The sequence below is a fragment of the Lepisosteus oculatus genome, chromosome 7, assembly GCF_040954835.1.
Source record: "Lepisosteus oculatus isolate fLepOcu1 chromosome 7, fLepOcu1.hap2, whole genome shotgun sequence".
NCBI classification, from domain to species: Eukaryota; Metazoa; Chordata; class Actinopteri; order Semionotiformes; family Lepisosteidae; genus Lepisosteus; species Lepisosteus oculatus.
This window is the reverse complement of record NC_090702.1, coordinates 20,573,057-20,600,420: the sequence shown is the minus strand read 5'-3', so window position 1 is coordinate 20,600,420 and position 27,364 is coordinate 20,573,057. Positions and strand designations below refer to the sequence as shown.

The following is a 27,364-nucleotide window of genomic DNA, read 5'->3' as shown; positions in this document are numbered from 1 at the left end:
GATGAAGTCCTGGAACCTCATCTGCTACTCTTTCTGTTAGCCCAAATGTATAGCATGTGACTACATTTTAGCAGGACAATGTAGATCCTCATGCTACAAGTATTTCAACAGCTTTCTTCCAAAATGAGAATGTGACAGTTGTGATATGGATGCTCTATTTAATGTGACCTTAGCCCAATTGAACTTTTGTGTGGGTTAGAATTAATGTGGCTTCTAATGCTCAGAAGACCAGTGAATAGGCACGTGGCACCTAGGCTGTACAGGACGAACAGGACAGAATCCTCCAAGTCAGTTTCTGCAACCTTTTGCAAAGCATGTGTGGCAGATGTACAGTACAGCTTGTATTGCTCCCAGCAGTGGCCACACATGGTACTAGTCTGTGACTTTCACAGTAGTCTGCCATTTATGACATGTTATAATCGGAATAATTAATATAGCTTTATTTTGTCTGTTTAATAAAATGTCAGTTAATCTGGTAAATTTAAAACAAGTTGTACAGTAAGTGTTAATTGCCTTTTGATGCTCAGCATAATTCACCTTAAAAGTAAATGTATTGTGTCAATATAAAATACTTCAGTATTGCAGTGGACAGTATTCAATATCATATTGTTTTATAAAAAATAGCCTGACATGCCTTTCCACATTAAATTAAATTAAATTAAAGAGGTTAAGTGATGTATTAAATAGATCACACATGGAAAAGAATTAATACTTACTGTAAATCTGTAATTATTGCTGTGTGGCTCAAATTTGCATTTGAAGATTGGTTTGCAAGGTTTGGGGAATATAAAGTAAAGACTAAAATGGTTTAGCATGTTGATGACACATTACAGCTCAGAGAGCACAAGGTAATTAGTGAAACAAACATGTATCACCATAATGATGCTACTAAACAAGTTACTCCATTTATCCAGTACTCTGTTAACTCTTTGTTACCAAATCACTGAGAAACATTTTTTTTTCCGTTTCTCTTTTTTTCTGATTTATTGTCTGCTTTTCGTGGCAGATCTTCTCTTTTTTTGAATGCTCAGCTTTCTACCAAACTGCGAAAAGCAGCTGAATAGAGTGGAAGATTGTTCCAGTTTCAGTCAGTAACAGACTGAAAGCAATATAATTTGTATGTCAGTTAACATCTTACCCTTGTGTTAAGGTAGCTTGGAACCACTGAATGCAAAATAAAAAGCAAGACAAAGCAAAATGCCGGGTGTGAATCCAGCTAGGTTTTCAAGTAGGGTGTCATGGTGCAGAAACAGAAAATTTAGGTGAAAATTACATAGGATCCTGCTGATGGGAAAATGGGAGAATAATGCAGTATGAAACGCCGGGCTTGGTTGGGTTTTCTTTTCATTTTTCTTCATTATCAGTTATGATGGATATTTCACTGGAGCATAATCCTTCACAGCCCAGAATGACATTTTATTGCAGGGAGGCCAACCCTTCCATGACACCATTAAAAGTTAAAGAACACTGTCAAATCCCCTCAGATGTTAATTAAGGGTGAAGCCACACAGTCTGGATGGCTCTCTGTCTCTCACTGAAGTGTTCTTCAGGGCTGGGTCTGTTGATATGGCAACCATAATAATGTGATGTGTGTGTGTATGAGTGTGGATGTGTGGAAAGAAATGTTGACTGCTAATATGCATGAGATTGCTATCACATTAACATACAGAGTGAACGTCATGTCTCAAGGAGTAAATGTCACAGAAAAAATGAATATATTAATAAAGAAACACACCTTTTTACAATTTCTATTTGTCTTTTTATATCTACAGTATATCGGTTTCACAATGCTCTATCATGATAATAAAAACATTAACTTAATTAAATGTTCTTTATAATTCTCTCATTTTTAAGGATTTTTTAGCTACTACTACATAATAGTAATTATCATGTCAGTTATAGGCATAGTCATTCCTTTTTAAAATGAAAGAGCTTCATTTTAATATTCAGATGAATCAGCAGTGAGAGACTAGCATCAAATTGTGTCCGCACTGAAGACAGTGGTGAGATAGTGAGCAGTCAATAAATGTAAAAAAAAATAAAACATAATAAATAACTCAGAGGAAGACTGAAAAGACATGCACTGATTGAAAGTCAGTGGAGTTGGTGCAGAAATTGAGGTTAGGAGCAGATGCAGAATGTGCAGAACAGATTAAATTAAGTTGCTGCCAAAACCTCAGAAAGCTGTGCAATGTAATTTCTTGCTGTCCTTACAGCTGAACCTCTTTAATTAAAATAAATGAGAACTTTAAGTTTAGCTTATGCTTGGCATATCGCGGAAGACTTTAACAGATGTTGACCGTAGTGATGACAGCTGTGCCAACAGCAGTGCACATGACCTCTGACTCTGCCGTAGGTCCTGCAGCTGAGCAATAGCTAGCCCGAGTGGGAAGAGAGGTGATAAGGCAGACTCACAGCAGAGTGGTCGTGCCTTATGAAGCAGACTCCTTCTAAAGTTAAACATCTGCCCTGATGAAAGTTTGACCTTCCTTCTCTTCTAGCTGGGATGATAGTAGCTCTGTTAGCAGCGGACTCAGCGACACTCTGGACAATATCAGCACAGATGATCTGAACACCACCTCATCTGTCAGCTCGTACTCCAATATCGCAGCTTCTCCCCGGAAGAGCAAGGGCGCCCAGGTATTGCGTCTTTCCTGATGACCTGCTTTTTTATGTACAGTATGTGCATATATTAGGATGATCTAATTCACTGTCAGAAGAGGCAAGTATTGTTGAACAGTTCAGGAAGTGGTAAGAAGAAGCTATAAACAGAACATAGTGAGAAACCCAGCTTACTTGTAAGCATGTGTGTCATACAATATAACTTTAAAAAATATATTGACTGCATACAGAAGTACTGAGCAGAACACCACTGGTCTGTAGAGTGTAATATTTATGGTTTACAAGATTATTGAGTTATCTATAACCATTTTTTGACTTTTTAACTTAAGAAAATACTTGAGCACGTCTGATAGCATTCCTGCTCATATTTGCATTTGAAGATTGGTTTGCAAAGTTTGGGGAAGATAAAGTAAAGCATGGTTTAGCATGTTGATCACACATTACTGCTCAGAGAGCACAAGGTAATTAGGGAAACAAACATGTATCACCATAAGTAATGATGCTACTAAACAAGTTACTGCATTTATCCAGTACTCTGTTTACTTTTTGTTGCAAAATCACTGAGAAACATTTTTTTCTGTTTCTCTTTTTTGAGATTTATTGTTTTTCTAATTTATTGTCTGCTTTTCATGGCATGTCTGACAGCATTCCTGGAGCTTATTTTTTATGGGGAGAGTTCTCTACAAGTGTCAGACTGTTACTATATTATAGATTTGGCATAAATTCATGTACAACAAAGCCTGATGGGAATCAAGCAGTGTGGCAGGTATTGTAAGTAATAAGGAAGAAGCCTTGCGGGTCCTAATGGCTCTGTTGCTGATAATGGTTTAGATGTGTATTTTTTGCAATGTGCAACAAGATTCATTTTCCTTACCTTGTCTCAGGACATTTAAATTGCTACCGCAGTCTTGAATTTAAATCCTGTATTTTGAGTGGTGTAGCTGTGGAAGATACAGTATGTTCACTTTTATAAGAAAGGAGGCCAACACAATGGCATCCCATATTTTGTTAAAATTGTTTCATTTGTTTCTGCACTAAGTGAAATATTACGGAATAGGTGAATGACTTGACAGCAGATAATGATGAAAAATGAATATTATTTCACAACCGATAGTAATTTGAGGTTTTTTATTGTTTCCATTTTTCAGTTGAAGACAGATGCAGAGAAACATCCCGCGCCAGACAATGACGGTGCGTGGGGCAGATCAGACGATCTGAAGAAAGCAGATGAGGAGTTTGACGGCAGCATGGACTCGAGTGGCAAGTGGAAGGGCACGTCATCTGGGCAGTATGAAGAAACAGACAAAAGTGGACAAAAGACAGGCCTGCCAGTCTCTCAGAACGGCTCCTGGAGAAGAGGAATGACAGCTCAGGTTGGGATAACACCGCCCCGAACCAAGGCCACAAGTGGGACTCTCAAAACACCTGGTAAGCCTTTCACTGTCTGATGCATGGGTGTTTTGGAAATGGCGATGTACATTCCTATACATTTTCCTTTAGTGTCATTCTCCTGCAATTATTTACAACAGTCTTTGATTCAATTGTATCATCGCCATGCTTAGGTGGCATGGTGGCGTAGTGGTTAGCATTGCTGCCTTGTGGCTCTAGGCCTTACAGTAGGTTCATTTCCTGTGTTGCTAACTGTGTGAAATTTGTACGTTCTCCCCATGTTTGAATGGGTTTCATCCGGATGCCCTGGTTTTTTTCCCACAGTCTAAAGACATACTGCTAAGTTAATTTAGTTCTAGGACAACTGGCACCTGGTGTCAGTGTGTGTGTGTGCCCTGCTATGGAAGGATAAAGTGGTTAGAAAATGGATGGGTGGAAGTAAAATAAAAATCAAGACTGTCAGAAAGAAGGCTAATGTAGATTCAGGGTTTAAACATCAACATGATTATTAATTAAAAATTAAAAAGTCATTAAAAATCCCAGGGGGTTTCTCGAAAAGAGTAGGGGTGTCCTGGCCAAATTTCCCATTGGCACTTACCAATCATGGCCTCCTAATAATCCCCATCTATGAATTGGCTACATTACTCTGCTCTCCTCCCCACTGAGAGCTGGTGTGTGGTGAGCGCTCTGGTGCACTATGGCTGCCATCGCATCATCCAGGTGGATGCTGCACATTGGTAGTGGTGGAGGGGAGTCCTCATTACCTGTAAAATTGCTTTGAGTGGAGTGTCCAGAAAAGCGCTATATACTGTAAGTGTAAGCAATTATTATAATTGTTATTATTATAATATTAATTTCTGGCACTAGTCATATTCAAAAAGTATGCTTTTGAGGGTGGGGTTAGGGATTACTTGAACTGACCGGCTATCTAAAGACCTTGTATTGTAAAAAACAGTTAGAAAATAGATGGATGGATCACCATGCTTGATTGATACCAGTAGCAGAAATCTTACCCAAAAAGCACAAATTATTGGGATGGTGTTTTTGAGCTGCTAAGACCAATAGAAGAGTTCTGAAAAAACATGGTATTTTGTCTTTCCCTTAGTTAATCAAGAAATATTTCCATAGAGTTGTTTTCTGTTTTATTAAATGAAGAAAAACAGAGTTATAGAGTATTTTGTCAGACAATGTCTTATGTATTGCAGGCAAAACAGATGATGCCAAGGCTTCGGAGAAAGGAAAAGTTACCTCCAAGAGTACTGGCATTCAGCGCTCTCCCTCTGATGCTGGTAAAAGCAGTGGAGATGAAGGAAAGAAGCCACCATCAGGCATCGCCCGGCCTCCTACAACTGGATCCTTTGGTTTTAAGAAAGTGGGTAGTGGGTCAGGGACTCTGATCACAGCAAGTGGGGCCACAGTCACCAGTGGCTCTGCCACTCTTGGGAAAATTCCCAAGTCTTCTGCCATTTCTGGGAAGGGGAACGGTGGACGCAAAACTAGCCTGGATGGCTCTCAAAACCAGGATGACGGTGTGTTGCTTGTCAGTTCCAAAGTCCCCTTGCAGTACCGTAGCCTGCCCCGGCCAGCAAAGTCCAGCACCAGTGGGATAGTCAGCAGGAGTGGGCACAGGTCCAGTTCCAGCAGCATTGACTCCAATGTCAGCAGCAAGTCAGCTGGGACCCCTACCAGTAACAAGCGCAGGGACACTGCCAAGATGGGGTCAGGGCGTTCCAGCCCCATCACAGTCAACCAGACTGACAAGGAGAAAGAGAAAGTGACTGTATCTGATTCTGAGAGCGTTTCTCTGTCCAGCTCTCCCAAATCTAGCCCCACATCTAGTGGCCAATCCGGATTGAGACAGCCAGGCTCTAAATACCCGGACATTGCATCCCCTACCTTCCGCAGGTAAGACTTTCACTGAATTTCTCTTTGATAATACGGTGATGCCCAGGAACCTATTCAGTTTTTCATTTTTTTTAATTTTCTTTATACAGCTAAAAAAAACTGTTATTTTTATCCCTAGCTCTTTCATGTCCAGACCAAGGTCTTTGTCTATCATAGTGTTTATTTTGTAAAGTCAAAGAGAGTACTACAATTACAAAGTTGTGAGTTGCTTTTGCTGGTTATGTTATGAAATCTTTAGCTCGGTTAAAGAGTTTCATGTAGAATAGGACCGATAAGTGACTGGGAAATCTGTCAGCTACACTTCTCCATGGTAGATGTTGTGTCTTGAATCCTATATTCCAGTATTTGTGAAAACCCTAGATAGATCACAGTTGTCTACCTTAACTATTAGTAATAATTGTCTGCTAAAGACATTACATCTTGAGTTAATAATTCTGAGGCATTTATTTTTTGTGTTTATTTTATAGCATATAAACTAGGCCCATTTTCTCAGGCAGTCTGTTGAGATTTGTATGTAAATCTAAATGTAAAGTTTCAGTTTTTTGTGAGGGTGTTTTCCCTGCTGTTAGGCTTCACCTAGGGCTAGGCATTTTTACCTCTAATTCTACATGACTCTGTTTATGCAAAGCCCAAAGTAACAAAGATGATAATGCCCCCCAGTGTTTTTTTTAAGGAACTACAGTAGATGGGATTTATTTATACAATTTTACTGAAAATTATCACATGCAGGATGTAAAATTCACAAAAGTATCTGTGACATTTCATACCATTGCCATTAACGTTTTTATGATCGTGTATGTGCAATTTGGAATTTAAAGTAATTACAGAATGGTTTTAAAGATATTTTCTACAGTGCTGATTGCAACCCCTTATAAACACGCTGTACGGTATGTGGCAAACACTTCATAAAAAAGAAAACAAACTTGTCTAAAACAAACAAGAACAATAGCAGAAGAAAATAATCTGGCATTCAGGTCATGCTAGCTGACTGTTTGGGTGTGATTAAACCCGACAAGGTGAAAGCTATTTCATGTGTAAACCACTGGCTCATTAGCTCATTGAGTTTACAGACAAGCTCTGACACCTCGAGAAATGGGTTTGTCGTGCTCCTGTTACAGTGTCTGTTTGTCTGCTCTGTAAATTATCGTGAGACCATTTCCTTTCCCTGATCTTGTGTGAGATGAATTACTGTCCTAAACAATTAGTCAGTATTGGTGAACAATGAAATCTGTATTCATATACTGTACGTATGGTTTATTGTCATAAAGAAGACAGTCACCTGAGAGCTAAAATTAGATAAGTCTGGCCTCAGATCTCTAAAATAGATAAGATACAGGGAAGCACATTGGCATGTCAGTGAGTATTGTGGCCTGTAAGCTCTTGGGTTCTGGATTCAGATCCAGCCTTGTGTGAAACTTCTGTATGAAGTATACTCCTTTTATCAATATGCTTTCTCTGTGTGGTACAGTTTTCTCCTATAGACAAGCTTTCCACATTAATTGGTATCTTTAAATTGTGTCACACTCAGGTGTGAGTAAGTGTGTGTGTACCCTGCAGTATAGTGGCGTCCAAGGTGTATTTTCACCTTGTACTCTGTGCCTCCCAGGAAAGACTCTGGCTCATCATGAGTAGCTTATGAAAATAGGTGGATAGATAAGAAATACTATGTAGCATTCAAGCTTTTATTAGAGTGACTAATTCTAGATTAATCCTTTCCCTGAAGTGATCTTGAAGGAGAATCAGCATAAACCTACTTAAAAGTAATGGAATTTGGCTGAACTCTGTGCTATTGCTTGACAGAACATTAGGTGTGATTAATTGGATAGGTTTGCTTTAAAGAATTTTTTAATGCATTAAGCAATACCATACAATGTACAAAACAGCTACAGTCAAACTTTCATTACTACAGTAGAATCATTGACTCTTTGATTGACACACTATAAGAGAAAGCTCTCTTCTCTGTATTATGGAAGCCTACTGAGCTACTGTAGTCATTGTGAAAACACTTGATTATATCATATAATGATTAAGACAAGAGATGTCTAATTTATCAGCAATGATTTGAGCTTTTCCTGTGATACGCACTCTTCTAATATCTCTGCCTTCTATCTTACAATAATCACATGTTGGTTTAAGCATTTGGAGGACCTCAATATTCTCAATTTACTGAATGCTAAAGATATACTTTACATTAAGAACTAACCAGACCTTTCAGTAAAATGGAAAAAAGTGTCTAAAGAATGCTTAGGGGAAAAAAAAACAATGCAAAAAAGGTTTTTCTTCATGTTTCGAATATGATTTCAGTGGAATACATCAGCACATGGTTTTATATTTAATCAACAATTATTGAAACACAACTCAAACATTTATCACTGTATTCTGAAGCCATTCTGAAGCTGGATATGGCTTTGTTTAAGTTAAATTCAAATTCTGATTAAGATACTGTATAAGATAGCATCTTGCGAACAGAAATGAAATATGGAGAGCTTTTTTGATTTAGGCAGTGTGAAGAACATTCTGGAAATGATTGCTAATATATACCGTATATTTTAGAATGACTCATTTTGTTTTCCCTGGCCTATCCGTCAGATTGTTCGGCAACAAAGCAAGCGGAAAACCGAGCTCTCCAGCCAACCCAGAATCCGTGAAGAACTCCACAGCAATCGGCAGCCCTCACGCCACACTGGCACGGCAGGGCAGCCTGGAATCTCCATCGTCGGGCACAGGCAGCATGGGCAGCACCGGGGGTCAGAGCGGGGGGAGCAGCCCCCTCTACAGCAAGGGTCCCGATCTTGCCACCGATGTCATCAGCCTCAGCCAGTCTTTGGCTTCAAGCCCAGCCTCTGTCCACTCCCTGACCTCTGGAGGCAAGCAGTGGCCTACCAACCTCAGCAGCTCCTCAGCCGGCAGCAAGGACACCCTGAGCTACCAGTCCCTGACCAGCCTCCACACCAGCTCAGAGTCCATCGACCTTCCTGTCAGTCACCACGGCTCTCTGACCGGCCTCACCACTGCGCCCAAAGAGGTTCACAGCCTGCTGATGAGGACCGGAAGTGTCAAATCTACACTTTCAGAAAGGTCAGATTGCCCTCCCCAACAAGATTATAGAGCAAAAGCACCGTTGGGGGTGCAAGTTTTAATTCAGCCGTTTTTTGAGAAATTCATCAAAATGTTGCGATGACCTGATGTGTCATTGTCGATCATCATCATTGTTGCTGTTGTTAATTCTAAGAATCAAGTAGAGCAGGGATACAAGTACTGTAGTTTTCTTTAGGCATAGGTAAATCTAGAGAAATAACTTATTTCCATAGAGATACTGTCCTGATGTTGGGCGAACAAGCTATAGTGTCAGTTTTCCCAATCATTTCAGGAAAATGAGCATTAAAATTTCCTTACCAGCTCAGCCCATAGAGGTGCAGCAACTCCAATTACCCCAGTTGACAGCACACACTAAGCCACTTGCAAATAGGGATGTCAGGGTATCCTTGGATTCACATGTGCCTCAACCTTGCTAATACGACATGTGCAACATGAGCCACTTTGGCCAGGCAGAGTGCAGAATATCCAGGTACCTAGTAGCTAAGATTTTATGCTAATATTCTGATTAAAATGGTATCTGAACAGCTCATTTTAGGGACACCAGTGGAAGTTTACATGAAAAACAAAAAAATGTGTACTTTATTCTGTATTGCCTTTGCTCTTTATTCCTTTGCAACACATTACAGCATAAAATAGACAAGTTTTTGTAACACTCGTGCAATTGTTAGACTGTTAAAAGATGTGGTCTCTAAGTAGCATTCAGTTACTTTATTTATATTTAAAATAAAGGGTAAAATGATATTCTTAATAGTTTTGTCATTGTAATTAGCAATGACCCAGTTCCTACCAGGTTACTGGTCAATTTTCTATTCCTCTGTTACAGATTATAAAGGATGTATAAATAGACATGGTTGCCCCTAAATATCATAATATATCATATATAACTGAATTCCTGGAGGGACTTATGTCTTCTATTTTGTTCCCAAGCTCTTAGTTACATAGTGACTCTAATTATTTTATGAACTCCATAATTGTAATATTTTAATTCTGTCTCCAAAGAGTTTTTTAGGCAACTGTAGTTTTTCATGAAGTGAGTGTGTTGAGTTACAGTATGCTCTGTAAAAGATCTTAAGTGACATCCTGTATGTGTCTAAGTATAAAAAATAATTCATTTTTTTGACAACTCAGGTTGAAACAGAAACTAGAATACACTAAGCCCTCCAGGAATTGTGTTTGATATCCCTGTTCTAAATTAAAGTGCTACCAAAATTAGAATCCAAAAAGCACATTGTGTTTTTTCTAACTAATCCTTCAATGGGAAGAAAGCATATCTTCTTTAAAGTCAAGTGCTCATCCCAACGGCCTTGGCAGAAGAATGTTTTTAGAAATTTGTGGTAATAAAAGTAGTAAAAATATATAGGAAACTGTGCAATACAATTACAATGATTGCCGTTTGAGAATATTAGAGTGTTATAACAACTACCACTTAGGTTTGTAATGTGATTAGAAAACAGCAGAGTGAATAATATTGAAACATGTTATTGTGAAAACTGTAACCTTTTACAAGAGCACATGATTGATTTTCATTTAATTTACTTTTATGAGTCTCTGAAATGTGGAGTCCATAATGTATGCTCTTCGGGGTCTTTTTACATTATATTTTATGTAGCAAAGAAGGTTGTAAATGTCACTAAACTTATTTCTGTGAGTGATTTAGCTGAAGACCAGTTATGTTTGAAGGTCTCTGTGTTATAATAACTTTTCCTTTTATTCAACAGCATGCATCTTGACAGAAACACACTCCCCAAAAAAGGATTAAGGTACAATTAACCTTTCCTATATAACATCTTCTATAATATTATATAATTCATCTGTACTTCTACGATATCATATACTGTACAGTAGCTCATGTATTGTTGTTTTACTTTTGGTGAACAAAGTTTGGTTGCTTACAAAAAAATTAGGTTTTGAGGAAAAGTAGCCACTTTATTTTTGAATTTAACCTTTAGAATCAACACAATCACCACACTAAATCTTTAACACTGCTTGTCCTGCAAAAAGATGCTTATCTCATCCATGACTATAGAAAGAAACAGAGAACACAAGATTTTGCTGGGACAATCCCTAGCTCTCAGATAGACATATAACATGGAGATGCAGACTTGAGGAAGGATGAGTTGATACAGTTTATTTGGAGAACTGCTCATGTCCAGACTGATATGGATTTTCATTGCCCTCCAAAATTAAAAAGAAATAAAATTGTATTTTGTTATCAACATATCAATGGCTCATACTGTAGGTGCTTTCTGCCTCAGTAGGTAATAGTAGACCCCATACTGTATATAAACATATCCACCTTGATTCATTGATTCCTCAATCAATGAACTTCAAATAATTTCTTCTGTAACCATTGTTTGCAACAGGATGCAAAGATTTGAAAAGAGGCAGACTGTAAGTGCTGAATCAAAGTGTTTAGATTGCTTTTATAGTGCCAGAAATTAGTGACAAAAAGCAATACTTATACAGTACCAGGCTTACTTCCTTGAGATCAATTGACATGATGTCTAGCCTCATTAAGAAGCAACAGTTCGTTCAGACCAGAATGTGTTCCTGATTATGTTTTCCTGATTGCTGTCTCATTCATTATGTTATTCTGGCTGGAGCTGTTCCTGATGGATCAAATTGAAGAAATAAATTATAGCATGTCTGTGGAACAACGATGTTCCTTTATATTCTTGAACATTTTTCATGCTGAAAATTGTTTAAAATGACAAAAGATTGCCATTGGTTTTCTGGTGTGTTTTAAGTACAGCGTTTGTGTGTACTTGTATTTATTTAGTGAGGCAGATGTTTCCATTTAAAGAAATGATTGGTCACCAACTGATTAAAATTGTTATCCTTCACTTTTACAGAAGGTAATTCCTTGAATAGATGTAGTTCAAAGCTTTTGTTTTTTCTGCTAGTACAAAGAAGTACTGGTACAACAAAAGTCCAACAACACGGTTGAAATCAGAAAAAAACAGTACCACAGAATTTACTTAGATTTGATTCCAATAAGCAGAAGAATACCCAGAATTATGTTTAATCTTTCCTATAGTTTGTTCTTTTCTGTGTAAGTATTAACCATATATCATTTCATTCATAAAACAGCATATTCTACAATAAATCTAACAATTAAACTAAATTTAACAATTAACCTTAATTAACAAATAATGAATAAAAAGTAAAAACAACCCTGGTAATAAATGATTTTATTATAAAATAATAATTTAGAAATTTGCCAAAACATTTTTCCCTTGAGCTCCAAAGTATACGGGATGAAGCCTTTCTGACAATGCAATCTTTCACCGACACACCAAGTATTTCATGTGAGAAATGTTAAGAGTCTGAATGAGGCTTTCTTTCTGGAGAAGTGCAAGATCAAGTATTCACTGTTGACACAAGGGAAATATAAACAAGTTTTTCTTTCAGAAAAAAAAGAAGATAAAAATATTAAAACTGACAGCCTTGTGTTCCATTATCTTGAAAGGAGGCACACAAGGCTGCAGAAATAGAAATATCTTGCTTATGCACTTACAGGATTAAGCATGAATACATTCTCGAAAGGGCTTAACTGAAGTGATAAGGGTGCCCCCAGCTATCAGCCATTAAATAGAGAGCAGTCTCCATATTTGTGTGAGAGAGGGTTTGTGTGTACTGTGTGTGTCCACCCACTTGCATACGTACAGTATGTGTGAGTGGAAGAGAGCCTTGATTACAGTGTTGCCTACCTTCTGTAGGTATCCGCCATCTTCTCGGCAGACCTCTCAGGAGGAGGGGAAGGAGTGGCTCCGTTCTCACTCCACAGGAGGGCTGCAGGACACCGGCAGTCAGTCCCCACTTGCCTCCCCTTCTGGGACCTCCAGCTCAGCAGCTTGCAAATACCACTACTCCAACCTGGGTGGGTCTCTTCATCATCTTTACATTCACTGCATTAAGATCACCTTTTAAGTCTCAATGTAACTATTCCTCCTTCTGTGTTGAATGCTTCACATCTTGAACAGTTACAGTACAGTATTGACACCATTAGTTCATATAATGCTCTACATTTAGTTTCACCTCACCATTCTTCACGTTTCAACTTACATGTTGTGTCTCATTTGTATCCTGGGCATTTTTAAAAGTTTTTAATGATTTCTATTCTGTCATTTAGTGAGCCCCACAAACCTGTCACAGTTCAACCTCCCCGGACCAAGTATGAGCCGCTCGAACAGTATTCCTGCTCAGGACTCGGCCTTTGACCTTTACGGAGAGTCCCATATCCTGTGTGGCAGTGCCACCTCTCTTGAGGAGCGGCCTCGTGGCATGAGCCGCTCTGAGTCCTTCAGGGACAGTACGGAAGAAGGTAAGCAGGTGGACTGGAGCATGTCGGTGTTCTTTATCATTTATAAATGTAGTGAAATGAATTGTAGTATCATGTATAAATGTAGTTAACTCCACTACCAAGTAGTTGGTGACCAAGTAGGGATAAGATTGTCATCTTCATGACATGGCAAAGAGTCTCATGGCAAAGACATATCTTATGTGGAACTAAAACCTGAAAATAATTATGGCATTTTTAAGATTCATTTGGTGGCAGTCACAGAGAAATTATTTTTCATTTCATTTTAATGTACATTTTAATATAAAGTGTAAAAATAATGGAGGGATGGATGGATGAACATCACGTACATTCAAGGCCATGGATAGTGCTTGTAACTTATAAAAGACACAGGAAAACCTCAATTATAGTTCTTCTTTAAATTCATAGATATACACACAGTGCCTGGCAAAAGTACTGAGTATTTGGGAATGCCCCTTTTGTGAGGGCATAAACATATACTGTATGTATATATGGGGGCGGGGCGGTGGCTCTGTGGCTAAGGATCTGAGCCTGTGGCTAGATGGTTTCTGGTTTGTATCCCATGGCCAGCAGAGGAATCCTCCTCCGTTGGGCCCCTGAGCAAGGCCCTTAACTCCAACTGCTCCAGGGGTGCCATATAAATGTCTGACCCTGCACTCTGACCCCAAGCTTCTCTCCATGTCTGTGTGTCTCATGGAGAGCAAGCTGGGGAATGCAAAAAGACAAATTCCTTATGCAAGAAATTGTATATGGCCAATAAATGTCGTTATCTTATATCTGTAGCCACAACACTTATCCGTCTGTAACTCTTATTCAGGATGACATTTATATATGTTACAGATGCAGTATCTTCTATAGACATATATAGATATAAGTACTTGAGTACAGAGTAGTAGTGGAGACTGTTGGGAACTTTTCTCATGTTTAGAATTGTAGGACAATACAAGTGATGTGAAATTTCCTTTGATATTTTGTTTAAAAATTCTAGAGCAAAAGGTCTGATCAAATTTCTTATTTTTTGCAGTCCATGGGTCCTCACTATCACTGGTTTCCAGTACATCTTCTCTGTACTCCGCAGTGAGTATCACTCTGTGCTGCTCTTCAAGGAAATACATTTTTAGAGGAAAGGGGCACATTCTAGCAAACAACTATCAGTTTAATATACTGTACATCACAGCATAGTATGTCAGTGTCTTGTGAATTGTTTTAATGTGTTTTCGTCAATTAAAAAAAACTTAAACTTAAATAACAAATTAAAAGTGTTTTCCTTTCTGAACAATATTCCACATTCAAATATAACATAGAGTGATTATCAAAGGGCTATTTCTACCATTATCAATTACAGTTTACCCATAATGTAGAAGTCTTAACACTATATTTTTACAGATTCTTGAAAAATGATAAGGGATTATTCACAATTATTATTTCACAATTTCCTGTGCTAATTGTTTACATGCTATGTAACCTGTCTTTAACAAGTCTTGAACATCGGTATTTCAGTTTTGGCTTCTTTAAAAGAGGTTTGTGTAAACAGTCTTAAAGGCCTTAGTGATACACAGCACAGAGGCTCACACGGGTGTAGTCATTTAGTCTCACTAGCAAGAGAACATGAGCTAGGGACAGTTTACCTCCTGCCAGCGCTTCACTGAGTGGCAAACATTGAAACAACTCTGACTCTCTCTACACCAAGGTCCCATCTGTCACTTGCAAAGGTCTTCACTTTTACAGTACATTGGTATTAACATACAGTAGTATTAAGATTTTGTTCAAAATCCCTTCCATGTTCCCTGAGCCTTGTATCAATTTCATGGTTATTGATTGTTCAGTTGCAGCTCTTACCTGTTTGACACTGTAATTGAGCTTCAATTATAAGCAATTCTGTAGTAGAAGGATGTGGCTAATGTGGTTCATTCATGTTTCACTTATATATTCCTGTGCAAGAGAATTCTAAGCCTGTTATAATAAATGTGCACAAAGTTTCTACTGGAAGGATAATACTGTATATTATATTCTCATTCTATGGGTCACTTAACCTGAGAATGAAGGTAAAGTCTACTTCTAGTGGCGGTGAAATCACTCGTTCGTAATCACTTAAATGTACAACAAATTAAAAGTAATGAATTTGTTATGATTACCAATTGTATTCATTATCTGTTTGTCTTACTTTCAAATTAAATCATATTTAATATTGTAATATTATGTAAATGAACAGCCAGGGAGATTTGCTCTTTTTGACAATACAAGTAATCTGTTCAGAATCAAAGTTTTAATTTTAAAAGATCCATACTTTAAAGTTGAGCAGCTGAATTCATTAGGCTTGTGATCAATGGATCTTTGTTTTTAATGAATCAAGTGTTTAAGAAGTTAAAGACTTTCATATTTGTTGAAAACTAAAAACCCCTGTCTACCAGAACATTTATCTTTAAATGTTAAAAAATAAAATATTTTCTTCACCCATAAAACACCCATCCCATGTCACCCTACCATGTCACCCACACCTCCCTCAAGGTTTCTACTGAAGGACCCCTATTATCATAGACAAATCATGTTGGTTTAATTTGTTGAGCTATTAAAAGTAATTCAGGCTGCTTATTTTCTTATATGCTGCATAGATTTAATCATGTTTTAGGCTACTTTGATTTTTATAAATGCTAGGATCATAAATACAAGTCTTATAGATGTGAAATTGTATGAATTACTTCCCACTCTCTGGACTCAGGTGAAATTGCAGTATTCATCCACACAGTTTAATTTTCACAGCTGGTCAAACCACATAGAATAGAGTATAAGAGTGAGTGAAACTGCTCATTTGTAGTACAGTAAGTGGAAAAGCTGAAAATTTAAGGAAAACGTGCAACATTTTCAGTAGTGTGAGAAAGAATAGTGAGATAAATTATAGTTTTGAAATAAGGCCTTATGTTTTAGGAAAACAAAATTGATAATTTTCTTTTTGAGGGATATGTACAGTGCTTACCAGGATAGGCTCCTCTGCAATTGTGATTTGTATGAAGCTAGGTGGATGGGTGGTATACTTGACATACAGTACCGTACAAGTAGTGTGCAATCTATATTTATGTAGATTATAAATTTGCATTTCTAACAAAAGACATGTTAACATAAACACTAAGACCAGTGCAACAGTAGTGTTACCATCCTTTAGCCTGATCTGGTCAGGTTTCAGAAGTTAAGAAAGCTTTGGACTTGTTTCTGCTGGGATAGGAGATCTTCAAGGAAAGAGAGTACACAGTTTACTGTTAGTGTTTCTAATGGACCAGAAGCAAGAACTACTCAATCTCTGCCAAAACTTTCAAAAGTCAATGCCTAAGTATGGTGACTAAGAACATTGTGCTATGGGAAGTGCTCTCCTTTGGTTAAGATGTTAAACCAAGATCATTGGGTTATTAATGATCCCATGGAATTGTTTTCTATTAACCCTGATAGCCTGAATAAATTCTGCCCTGGGCTTGGACATCTGACCTATTTTCCTCCTTAATTAAGTTGGTGAAACAATTTTGCACGTCTCACCCAGTGGGCAATGCTCTTCAGTAATTGATACAGTAGGTCTTCGCTTAAAAACTGCTTTAGGTATTCTTTAGGATACAAGTTCTGTAAGTATGTGATTAATTATTAATAATTACCAACATTCAGTGAAGATACTTGAAGGTATTAATTAATTTGAGCAGTGCTGAGTGCCTTCTACATGATGTAGTATATATAATAAAAACAATACAAACCATGTTTTCACTAGAATTACAATGTCGGATTTATAGGAGTGGCAACATCCATATAAAATTAAATTATTACTTCGAGGTCATTCAGCTTTGTTTGTAGCAGTGGTAACTGTCTGCTACCCTAAGTTTTTTTTTTATCATGTACTGTAGATCAATTCTTGGATTCCTCTTTCCACAACTAAGTACACTAAAATCTCAGTATTCTCAAGAGTTTGATACCTTGAAGTATTTGCAAATGGAGATTTTGCAAATGTGGGACTTAATACCTTATGAAGAAAATACAGTTAGGATATGGTGAAAAAAAGCTTTTCTGTAGTCAGCAGTTGCTAAAGATGAAGAAATGCAAGTGGGTGCCTGCATTTGTGCTCATATTGTGCAGTCCACAAATAGGCGAGTTTGGTCCGTGAATGCAGCAATAGTGGTCACTAAACATTTTGCATGAATAGGCGAAACTGCAAATATTAGAACCCGTGAAAATTGAGGTTTTAATGTTTGCTGATGATGGCATGATTCTATTAGATTCCATACTGGGATGCCTTCTGCCTCCCAGGTGCTCCAGTTTACTCTTCTTTCCAAAGACATGCTGGGTAGACTAATTGGCATCTCTAAGTTGTCCTTGTCAGTGTGTGTGTGTCCTGCTCTAAACTCATCCAGGGTGCAGTATGCACTCCATGCTTTCATTGTTGGCTCTGGGTTGCCATGGCTCTGAACAGAAATAAGTGCCTTTCTGATAATGTGTGGATGACTTTTTGGGGTGACAGGATTTGTTGCTTGGTTTTGTTATACACACCTGTTTTTGCCTTACAAATGGTTTCTTTTCTTTACACTTGTACTTACTTGAGTTGAATTGTAACAAATATTAATTCACGTTACTTATTTCCCTTCATTTCAGGCTGAAGAAAAGGCTCATTCAGAGGTAAGAAAATATATACACATACAGTACAGTACTGTATATATAACAGCTTAACTTAGGAACAAATCAGTCTTCCGGCACACGAGTTTATTAAAATTTAATTTTAAAAAACTGAATGTTTATTAAAACTAAGACCTGTTAAAATTTCAACAACCCACTAGCCCACAGCAAATGCCATGTCCAGTACTTTGTGGTGACGTTATACCTCTATGATAGGCATACAGCATGCTTTTACCTACCTGGAACCCTCTATGATGTACAAAGTGGAGAATTTGTAATGGTGTTAGGGATACAGTTACAATGCAGTTCAGTCTAAAATTACATTGCAAAACTTCTTTCCATTTTGAATTCCAGATTTACTGAAACATTACACTTTTTTATTTCTTAAAAATAAAATATTTTGTCTCTAAATTGCAAGAGATTATAAAGCCTGTGGATTTTAATTCCACAAATATCAATGACCACTTTAAACAACACAACTTTTAAAATCATTGATCAAAATCACAGCTGGATTACACTAGATCAAGTTTCTTTTTGATGAGCAGCGTACAGCTGCTGCTTGCTAAATTATAGTTTACAACTGAAAAATTCACCTAGCAAAACTGTTTAACCCTATGTTCCATTGCTTTTAACACTGAATCATAAATTAATCACTTTGATTATGTTGTTTATTTCCAAACAGCATTTTAACCATTTTTGCTATAATATGATTAGTTTTCAATTTGAAATTATACTTGAACTGGACACACCCTTTCCACTATATATAGAGGTGTAATCTTTCATTATTTGGAATTTCTTTATGTAAAAATACTTGTAAACATACAGTGTGAAAGAAAGTAAAGGGGAAAGCTGGTATTTGTTTAGTTGGTATTATTATATTATTGCGTGCAATTTTTTAACCATCTTGACAAATGATGAAGTTATGTAATGAAAACAGAATTATTTCTTTGCTTGCCTTGACTAATTTTTACAGTTTTTGCTGTTTGGAACTGTAGCATGCAACATAGAGTTAATTTTATTCTTTTTTTTTGTTAAGGTCCAAACCATCCAAAATGTTACGGTAATCTACCATTTACATTTAAGCTTTGTCACTGTCTTTAATTCTGTAATTTAATTATATTTTTATTTATATTAAGTGCTGAACCTGTGGCACACATCCTGTACTCTGTTAAAAGTTTCTAGAATGGAAAGCGAAGGACTCAGATATATACAGCATTGTTAACTGTAAAAGTTTCCTCTGGATTTTTAAAATAATTTCTTCTAAGAAAGTACTGTACATTTTACTTTGTTGTGTATAAAAAGGCTAAGCCAGAGACATACAATTTTCTCTTTGTGCCCACAGCAAATTAGAAAACTGCGAAGAGAACTTGATGCCTCCCAGGAAAAGGTTGCTACTTTGACGTCACAGCTGTCTGCCAACGTAAGTAAAGTGACTGATTGGATCTACTATTCATATTTGTAATAGAAATTATGCTTTCTAAAAAACTGCTAATATACAGAAAAAGTGTATAGTATATAAACTTAAGTATTCAACCTCTTGTATATGACTGCGTGTTATAGTTTAGGGCTGTTTTTATATTATTATGTGCAATTGATATTTCTCTACAAATCTATTGTATTTAAAATGAAAACAGGATTTTGAATGTCCTAACCAATTAATGTGTGTCCTTTAATGTAGTGCCTGCACACCTGATTTACAGATCGAATTGGCTAATTGTACAAATGTTAAGAATGCCGAAGATGTTCTGCCTTTGTCATCTGTGACAAATTTTGCACACAGGTGGGCTGAAATGTTAACTTAGACGGATAAAGACATGCTACTGTGAGACAGGAATTAGTCACACAAACCTCTCCAACAATCAAGAGTTTTGAAGGAATTTGAAGCCAAGTTTGGAAGACCCAAATGGCTCCTTCCCTTCTGAATTTTGAAGCACATTTCATCAGTTGTCTGCCTGTGAGGAGGGTGATCAAAAGGAGAAACTAAGACATTCTTTATCGTAGTGATCTCTTTAATCACCATGTTCCACAGTTAAGAATGTATCTGTCAAGGAAATGCAGAGCTGTAGAGTTAGGCGAAGTGAAGATGAGCTCACATTCCTTTTTAAGAACTGTCCCTGTGATTTTGTTTGTAGATTAAAATAGTAATTATTTTTTGCAGAAAGTTACTTTCTCTTGAAGTACAATGGTGCTGTATGGCTAGATAACACTTTTCAGAAGAAACTTACAAATGTATAACATACTGCATGCCTATTTCTTTGACTAAAAAAGTAGACATGACACTGTTATAAGTTGTATGCCTTAAATACAACCTTATTTTAATTGCATGATAGGGTGTTTGAATTTTTAACAGTGAAATGCCAACTGCCAGTCAACTTCAATTCCTGCTACTCTTTCATGCTCTGATACCAGCAAAGATTAAATGAAAACAGCCTGAAAGTGTCCTACTCATACTGTTGTCCCACAGCACAAAGTGTGAATATCCACTCTAATCTCATCCAACTAATGCGCAAGCTGCAATCATGCTGGACCTTGAATAATACTGAGTCATGATATGGCCACTGTAGACGTGCAGCATATACTGTAGAGTAAGCTGGGACCTTCTGTATGTGTGCAGGTCTTTGATGATGTCCAGGTGCTGTATATCGTAAGACATTGTGTGTAAAAGCGACTCCTCAGCTACTCTCTCAGAATTAATTATCTTGTTGCTGGATTGTTACACTTGAATCAGAAGGCATGGGTCAAAAGGTGCATCCTAGCGTTGCGCGGGTGGGTCGGGCGGGCGGACTCGAGTTAAAAAAAAAAGATTTTAGATCAGGTGAGGTGGGTGTGGGTTCATTTCTCACCGCCGCGGACGGGTGCGGGGGAGAAAAAACCGACCTGTGCATCCCCTCTTCTGGGAGTAAAAGTGGAGTTCAGTGAACAGCGGATCCCTTGAAGCCCCTGCTGATTTTGTGGTGCAGTTTTCCTGCTGGGAATATTCCAGGAGCCATGTACCCTTGGTCTTTTATTGAGCCGTGTATAACAGGAAATGTCAACACAGGTTAAGTCTCCTATGATTGGAGATATTGAGCATAATTCGCCTGTCTGCTGCATCCACAGGTGATGCATATCCGAAGTGCTTCTGATAAGTGGGTCTGATAAGTCTGACCACTTTATGCATTAGTCAGTGCAACAGAAATAAAACACATGAATCTGTATTGCTTTCATGTGTGTACTTATTGCATTGGGAAATGCAAACTCTCACTGCCTTGCGGTTCCTCACCATGTTGGTGTTCTTGCCTTTTTTGTTGCTCTTCAGTCTCAGGGGATAATATGGAATGCACAAATGGGATGTGAGCTCTATTATTTTCTATAGATGCATTACAGGTCCTTGTACTTCAAACTCAAACATGTTACAGTAAGCACTGCATAATTATGATAGTCAAACAAATTTTGTTGTTGTACCTTTTAAACTTTGGGTATTGTCATATTTTCTTACTCGAGTTGGTCATGAAAGTAACATTGATTTTCATTTTTTTTTTACTTGTGAAGTAGCACTTTTCATTTCCAGTAAAAAAGAAGTGCCAACAGCAGTTTATGATTCTCGATATAATAATGTACTTGAAATGCTGCATATTCTAACAATAAATCTTTTATTTAAAATAACAAGCATAGTAATATGGAATTTATCGTTATGCTTGTGTTCTGAATTCTGGTAAGAACAATGTAAATCATTGTTCTAACCAGAACCATTGAACCAATGTACAGTCATTTAACAGGGCACTACACTACTACTACATGAGACCAGTACAGCCTGTATGAGTGAATTCCAGCATCTGGAATTCTTCGGTTGGGAAATGGCAATAAAAGTAAACTCACGCCTCATTGATGGAGGTACAGTAGAAAATGCTGTCTCAGGCAACATTCGAAAAATATCCCTTAAAATCTCTATTGGGTTTATGAAATATTCATCGGACATACAGTATGGATATCTTCAGTGTCATGCACTACCAACCGGAAAGATACCTCCTGGCAGGAAAGAGGTCCTGTAAAATGTGTTGAAGATTATTACTCAATACAAAATAAGGGATTTGGACTTTTTGCTGAAATTTTTCACAACATAACACAACTGCTGTTGAAACCAAGCACCCAAGGCTGTAGAGTTCTTTAAGTTGGTCAGAAGTGTATTCCTTGATTCATTTGACCATATCACATTTCTCCAATGCTTGGTAGTCCTTTGTATTGCCTACAGTATGTTCTTCGCACCATTGGAGTTGTACACATACAGTACATTGCCAGGTGTAATGAGCAGTTTTTTTTCACTGCAACCTGACAAAGGAATCCCACTACGTGTGTTCAAGGTGGTCTGTGTTTGCTTAAATTTGCAGTCAATTGAGCTGCTGTTGCTTATTTTGTTTTTACCTTTCTAATAGGTTTCCCTTCAGCCAGTTTTCTAATGTTTTCAGGTTTCAGTAGGTTAGAACAGTTTATAATTATCTACTGTACATCAGGAACAGATAATTAACACTGCTTATTAATGCTGCTAATCAAAACATTTACTGTAAGTGTATAAAGACTAATTTTCCTACTCCATTTCATCTACCAATCTCAATACTGGTACCGGTACATTCATTGCTTAAAATAATAAAGCTAATATGTATTGATCAATGTAATGGGAAAACAGAATTTAAAATGTTTATGCTGAAAGGTATGTAATGTTTTTTATCACTGCAAGTTCACCTTAAAGGAAAAAGAAAGGAATTGAGAGAATACAGACTTTGTCTTAAACATTTAGAGGTAAAAGGAGCAGATGATTTTCTAATTGTAAAATTAAATTATTTTGAAATACACTTCAATGTTCAAATGCTATAAGGCTATTTCAACGTCAATAATGAACCTTAGTAAACTAATTCAGGATATTTTGTCAGTGTTTTATAACCTTGAGGTTTTTCTTTTGCCTGGTCTTTTAAAACACCAGAAAAGGTGATATCTGAATAACACCTTTAGTTTAAGGTGTCCTTGGTTATATCAGCTTCCAGTGTTAGTTACTGAACTCCCGTTTCAGGACAAGAACAAGAAGCAGTTGACAGCCTTTAAGCTACATTTGAATTGAGGCCAAAGCATTTTTGTTCAAATAAACCTATCAGTACAAAGGCCATTCACAGAGGTGTATACTTCTAGTTGTGCAATGTCCAGGATTTCCTTTTACTTACCTTTTGTGTTTTTCAATTTGTGCAAAGAAATGGCCTAGCAGGAAAAAAAAAAAGCTGCCAGCAGAAATGAGATTGTATTTTGCCTGATGCAGGCTTACATTCCATCTGTTATTACAGAGGTGCTCACATCAGAACTTACACGACTGCCCCTCCCTCTCTCTGATCTGCCCTGCCTTCCCTTCACTCTGTCTCTCGCTCTCTAGTTAGTAAACAGATAAGTCTCGGTGTGTGGACTTCTATGCATGCGAAGAGCCAGAATGTCATTGGAAGGCAAAGGCAACTCGTTGGCAAATTCCATGGTGTGGCCGGTTCTTAATCACTATCCAGTTACTAAGAGGCGGGATGACAGAAGTGAGAGGCTGAGACACAGCAGGAGTTACAGGCACGTGTCAGCAGCTCGTCCCCCAGACCTGTGGGCTGCTGCCCAGCCTTTCCTTCAGACACAGCAGGTGGGGGAACCTTTGCTGTGGAGCACGTTATTGCTGTAGTATGAGGGAAGCAGTTGAGCTACGTTAGTAAAATTGAAGATTATGTGGCTTAGCTGTGACATAATGAATAGGAGTTTTTGTAGTAATAGTGCAGGTTTACTGTCTGATATTTAAAATGTGTTTGCTTGTACCAGCGGGTGCAGTTACTTAATAATAATGGTTTTATGTGAATGTTCATGAGTTTGGCATCAGGAAAGGTCAGGGTAGAGGGTCAACTGTTTGTTAAATAAACATCCAACATATTTTTATTTGCTAAAAGTTGCTTTTTGGGTTGATACTGTGAAAGATCTCATTACATTTGTTATGCAGTTCTGAATGGACCCAGCTGCTGTAGTTGCAAGCACTCAGCAGTTTGAGATTTTGTGTATAAGGCTGCATCACAAAGTATGATTTTGAAAGTCTTGTTTGTGTTTTTAATAAACTGGTTAGAGGTTACTTCAACACTTTAAAACTATTTAAACATTGAGCAACAATGTTTAAATTGTAATTGAAAATTAATAATAATTTTCAGCACAAGAAGGCTCTTAAATCATAATTGCATCTTAACAGAAGTTTTAAGCAAAAAATTAAAAATAATTTTGACATAGACAATATGCATTGGATTACATTTTAAGTCTCTTTTAAAACTTTTAAAGTCCTTTCAATGACTGACATTTTATTACTTGGATATTGCTACTCATCTCAGACTTTATTCGTTTGCTTTGAAAATGACTGTTCTTTATTTAAACTGTTACTCTGGGGGTTTGTCGGTCATAATACTAAAATATATCCACAATCTGCATCTAGTTTGCACTTAGTTTGGGTTGTAATGCCTTTCTCTTTTCTTAAGATGAAGTAAAGTTTGAACATGTAACTTAAAATAGTTTTTGAAACACTGTTCATACATTTATCCAAATGACTGTTAACTGAGCAAATCCAATTTTCAACTATATTGCTTTTAAAACCACCATTTATGTAGCAAATGTACATATGTACCTTAATGCACAATTGGTTCAGTGCCATTTTCATAAATATTTAAATATTTTCCAAGTTAATTTAATGCATTATCTCACATTCCTACATATATTTTCCAGATGTCTAGGATCAGTTTACAAGCACAAGTACTATTTCATATAAGTGTAGATTCTTTTTATCTGACATCAATGCAAAAACAAAATAAAAATAGTTTTTATTTACATATTTTGACCTATATTCCAATTCTGCTCCGCATGAGTTAGCATTTTAAAGCAACATAAACTAATAGTCAGGCTTCTGTTTTAAAATGCAGTCTTAAAGATAGAAATGATCTCAATCTTATCGAAAGGTTATACTGAAAAAATAGATATAAAAAATCACAGAAAGTACAGTGCTTGTGCAGAAGCAAATATGATTCATAATTAGCAATACAGTTTTACACAGTACTCACAACACTTAGCTCTTGTAGGAATCTATAACAGATTTGGGGTGTGATATGGTGTTTCTTGGTATTAGTTTTAGAATTTAGCTCATTTTGACAAGGGCCTATTGATCAATCCTTATGGATGGCTCTGCATTCTTCAAATACTGTGTATTATTATAAGGATGTACTGTAAGAGTCTGCCTCTGTCCTATCAGATAGTTTTTTTGGTCTCAGAATCCAAGTCCACATTTACAACAGATGACAGACAAGGTCTTCTCAGAATCTAGCAACTAAAGCAAATCCCCAAACTATAGTATAAGTAAGTTCAGAAACCATAACACTGCTTATTTAAACTGCAATCTGCATCTTGTATTGTTTCATTATAATGGTTTGCTTGCTTATTTTGACAGCCATTAGGATAACGAAGATTTTTTGTTGAAGCTGAAGGTGACAATTAAAAAATTAGTTGTTATTCCTAGTGTCGCAGAAGGAGATAAATACTGCCATGATTGAAGCTGGAAGCATAAATTCAACAGAACTCAGAATTCTTGCCAAGACTATAATTTCTGTTCCTTCATGAAATGGAAGCTGAAAGCTGTGGATTGAATGTGAAATACAGCTTTTATTTGCCAAAAGCCATGCAACATAAAACTTCATTGTGAGCTCAAAAGGAGTGAAGAGGCATCTGAATGCATCAGAGAGAAGTAATCTGTCATTTAGAGCAAATGAAATACTGTAGCTCTAATCGCAAACTGCAGTTGATTTTACTGCTGTTGTCTTCAAATCACATACTGTATGTTTATAAATTTAATTTGTGACTTTAAATGTGACTTCATACATACCTCTATTTATTTTTTCTCCAGTACCCAGCTTCATGTAACTAGAGACATCCTATGTAACTTTCTCTGACAACATCAAGCATGCCATTATTTTTAAGTTCTGCTTGTGGCTTAGGTGCAACACAATAGATCAACACAACACATCTTTCTTCACATAAAGATGTCACTTTATGTGAAGTAGAAGTCTGACTTTGAGTAATAAATACTGTAATTTTGTTTTGGCCCAGGCTCATCTGGTTGCAGCTTTTGAGAAGAGCCTGGGGAACATGACGTGTCGCTTGCAAAGCCTGACAATGACAGCTGAGCAAAAGGTGGGTCCCATTTTATACTGACGCACAGTGAAAGCGTGTGTCAAATTTAAGATCAAATTGCAAATGCAGTCTGCTTCTCATGATAAAGAATACAATGGCAAATTGTTTTTTTCTCTTCATAAGTTTCCTTTGTGCACTGTCGATGTCTAAAAAAGTCCATGCAAAGTAGTGGGATTAACTCAGACAAGAAGAATAGAAAAAACACAATGCCTCATCTGCATAAAAAATATAAGAATTTGTTGTTTGGATGTTTTAGGTCTGTGAGCAAGGTTGCCATACAGCGGAATGCTGCAAAATTCAAAGAACGTCAGTGGAGAACAACAATAACAGTTTAAGATAGACCATGTCTGAGAAGGAAGTGAATAATCAACCCAACTACTACTGTCACTTTTGTTTGCTACATTTCCTGAAACATTTCTTGACCTTGGCTAGGACAGCATGTTACAATGACATTAGCAACATGTTTTTATACATGGTGAGACCATCCAACCAAATCTGGTTCTGCATTTGCAAGAGCAAAAAGACTTAAGCTATCATTTACTAAATATACTCAGGGAGACCAAGGATCATCCCTATTTAGAGCAGTGATAAAAAAATAACCTGTTTCCAAAACATAACTAAATTTGGGTATCCCCAAAAATGTTAAACACCCCCTGGAAAATGCTTACATGAGTGACTGAGTACCAGATTCCAATAATTGCATCTAGCAGGTGTCATGCAGGTTCTGTTAAGAAAATTGAGGCGAATCATTCAATAGGATTTTTCCTTAAGTTGTAAGGATCTTAGGGTCTGCTCCTGTCCTGTGCCATATGTTTTTTTCAAATTCATCTTAGAAACTGAACCCCATTTACAGCAGAAAAGATGTTATTTTGTTATCTGTTATTGTTATTGTTATTCCTGAAGATAACAAGATGTTATTGGAATACCACAACTAAGTTAAGACCCCAAACTGTAGCATATCGTATGTATGTACAGAAACCGAAACTTCAAATTTGGAATCATTAAAAGTTCTTCAGTGCTTACTGCACAACAGTCTAACTTTTTACAGACTGTAAGACTGTAGTGCATGACTGAGTAGCCAAGAGCAGCCTTCTTAGCGAGATGAGGTCAGTCGAAATCTCTTTTAGCTTATTCTTTGTTATAAGGATGTTATATAGGGAAGGAGTAGGAGAAAAG

At 37.1% G+C, this 27,364-nt stretch overlaps 1 protein-coding gene across 11 annotated transcripts in view; it reads left to right on the top strand.

The window, feature by feature from the left end:
• nav3 (neuron navigator 3) overlaps nucleotides 1-27,364 on the top strand; it is a 350,214-nt gene that overhangs the window by 292,812 nt on the left and 30,038 nt on the right. For 8 of the 11 annotated variants that reach the window (XM_015352852.2, XM_015352850.2, XM_015352845.2 and 5 more), the window contains 12 exons: nucleotides 2,502-2,640; nucleotides 3,771-4,050; nucleotides 5,217-5,916; nucleotides 8,506-8,994; nucleotides 10,734-10,775; nucleotides 12,735-12,895; nucleotides 13,148-13,339; nucleotides 14,361-14,413; nucleotides 17,960-17,983; nucleotides 19,017-19,040; nucleotides 19,323-19,400; nucleotides 26,105-26,188. In XM_015352852.2, coding sequence (XP_015208338.2) covers nucleotides 2,502-2,640; nucleotides 3,771-4,050; nucleotides 5,217-5,916; nucleotides 8,506-8,994; nucleotides 10,734-10,775; nucleotides 12,735-12,895; nucleotides 13,148-13,339; nucleotides 14,361-14,413; nucleotides 17,960-17,983; nucleotides 19,017-19,040; nucleotides 19,323-19,400; nucleotides 26,105-26,188 — 2,266 coding nt within the window. The remainder of the gene's footprint in view (nucleotides 1-2,501; nucleotides 2,641-3,770; nucleotides 4,051-5,216; nucleotides 5,917-8,505; nucleotides 8,995-10,733; nucleotides 10,776-12,734; nucleotides 12,896-13,147; nucleotides 13,340-14,360; nucleotides 14,414-17,959; nucleotides 17,984-19,016; nucleotides 19,041-19,322; nucleotides 19,401-26,104; nucleotides 26,189-27,364) is intronic. The other 3 variants (XM_015352847.2, XM_015352846.2, XM_006633537.3) reach the window with 1 other exon arrangement.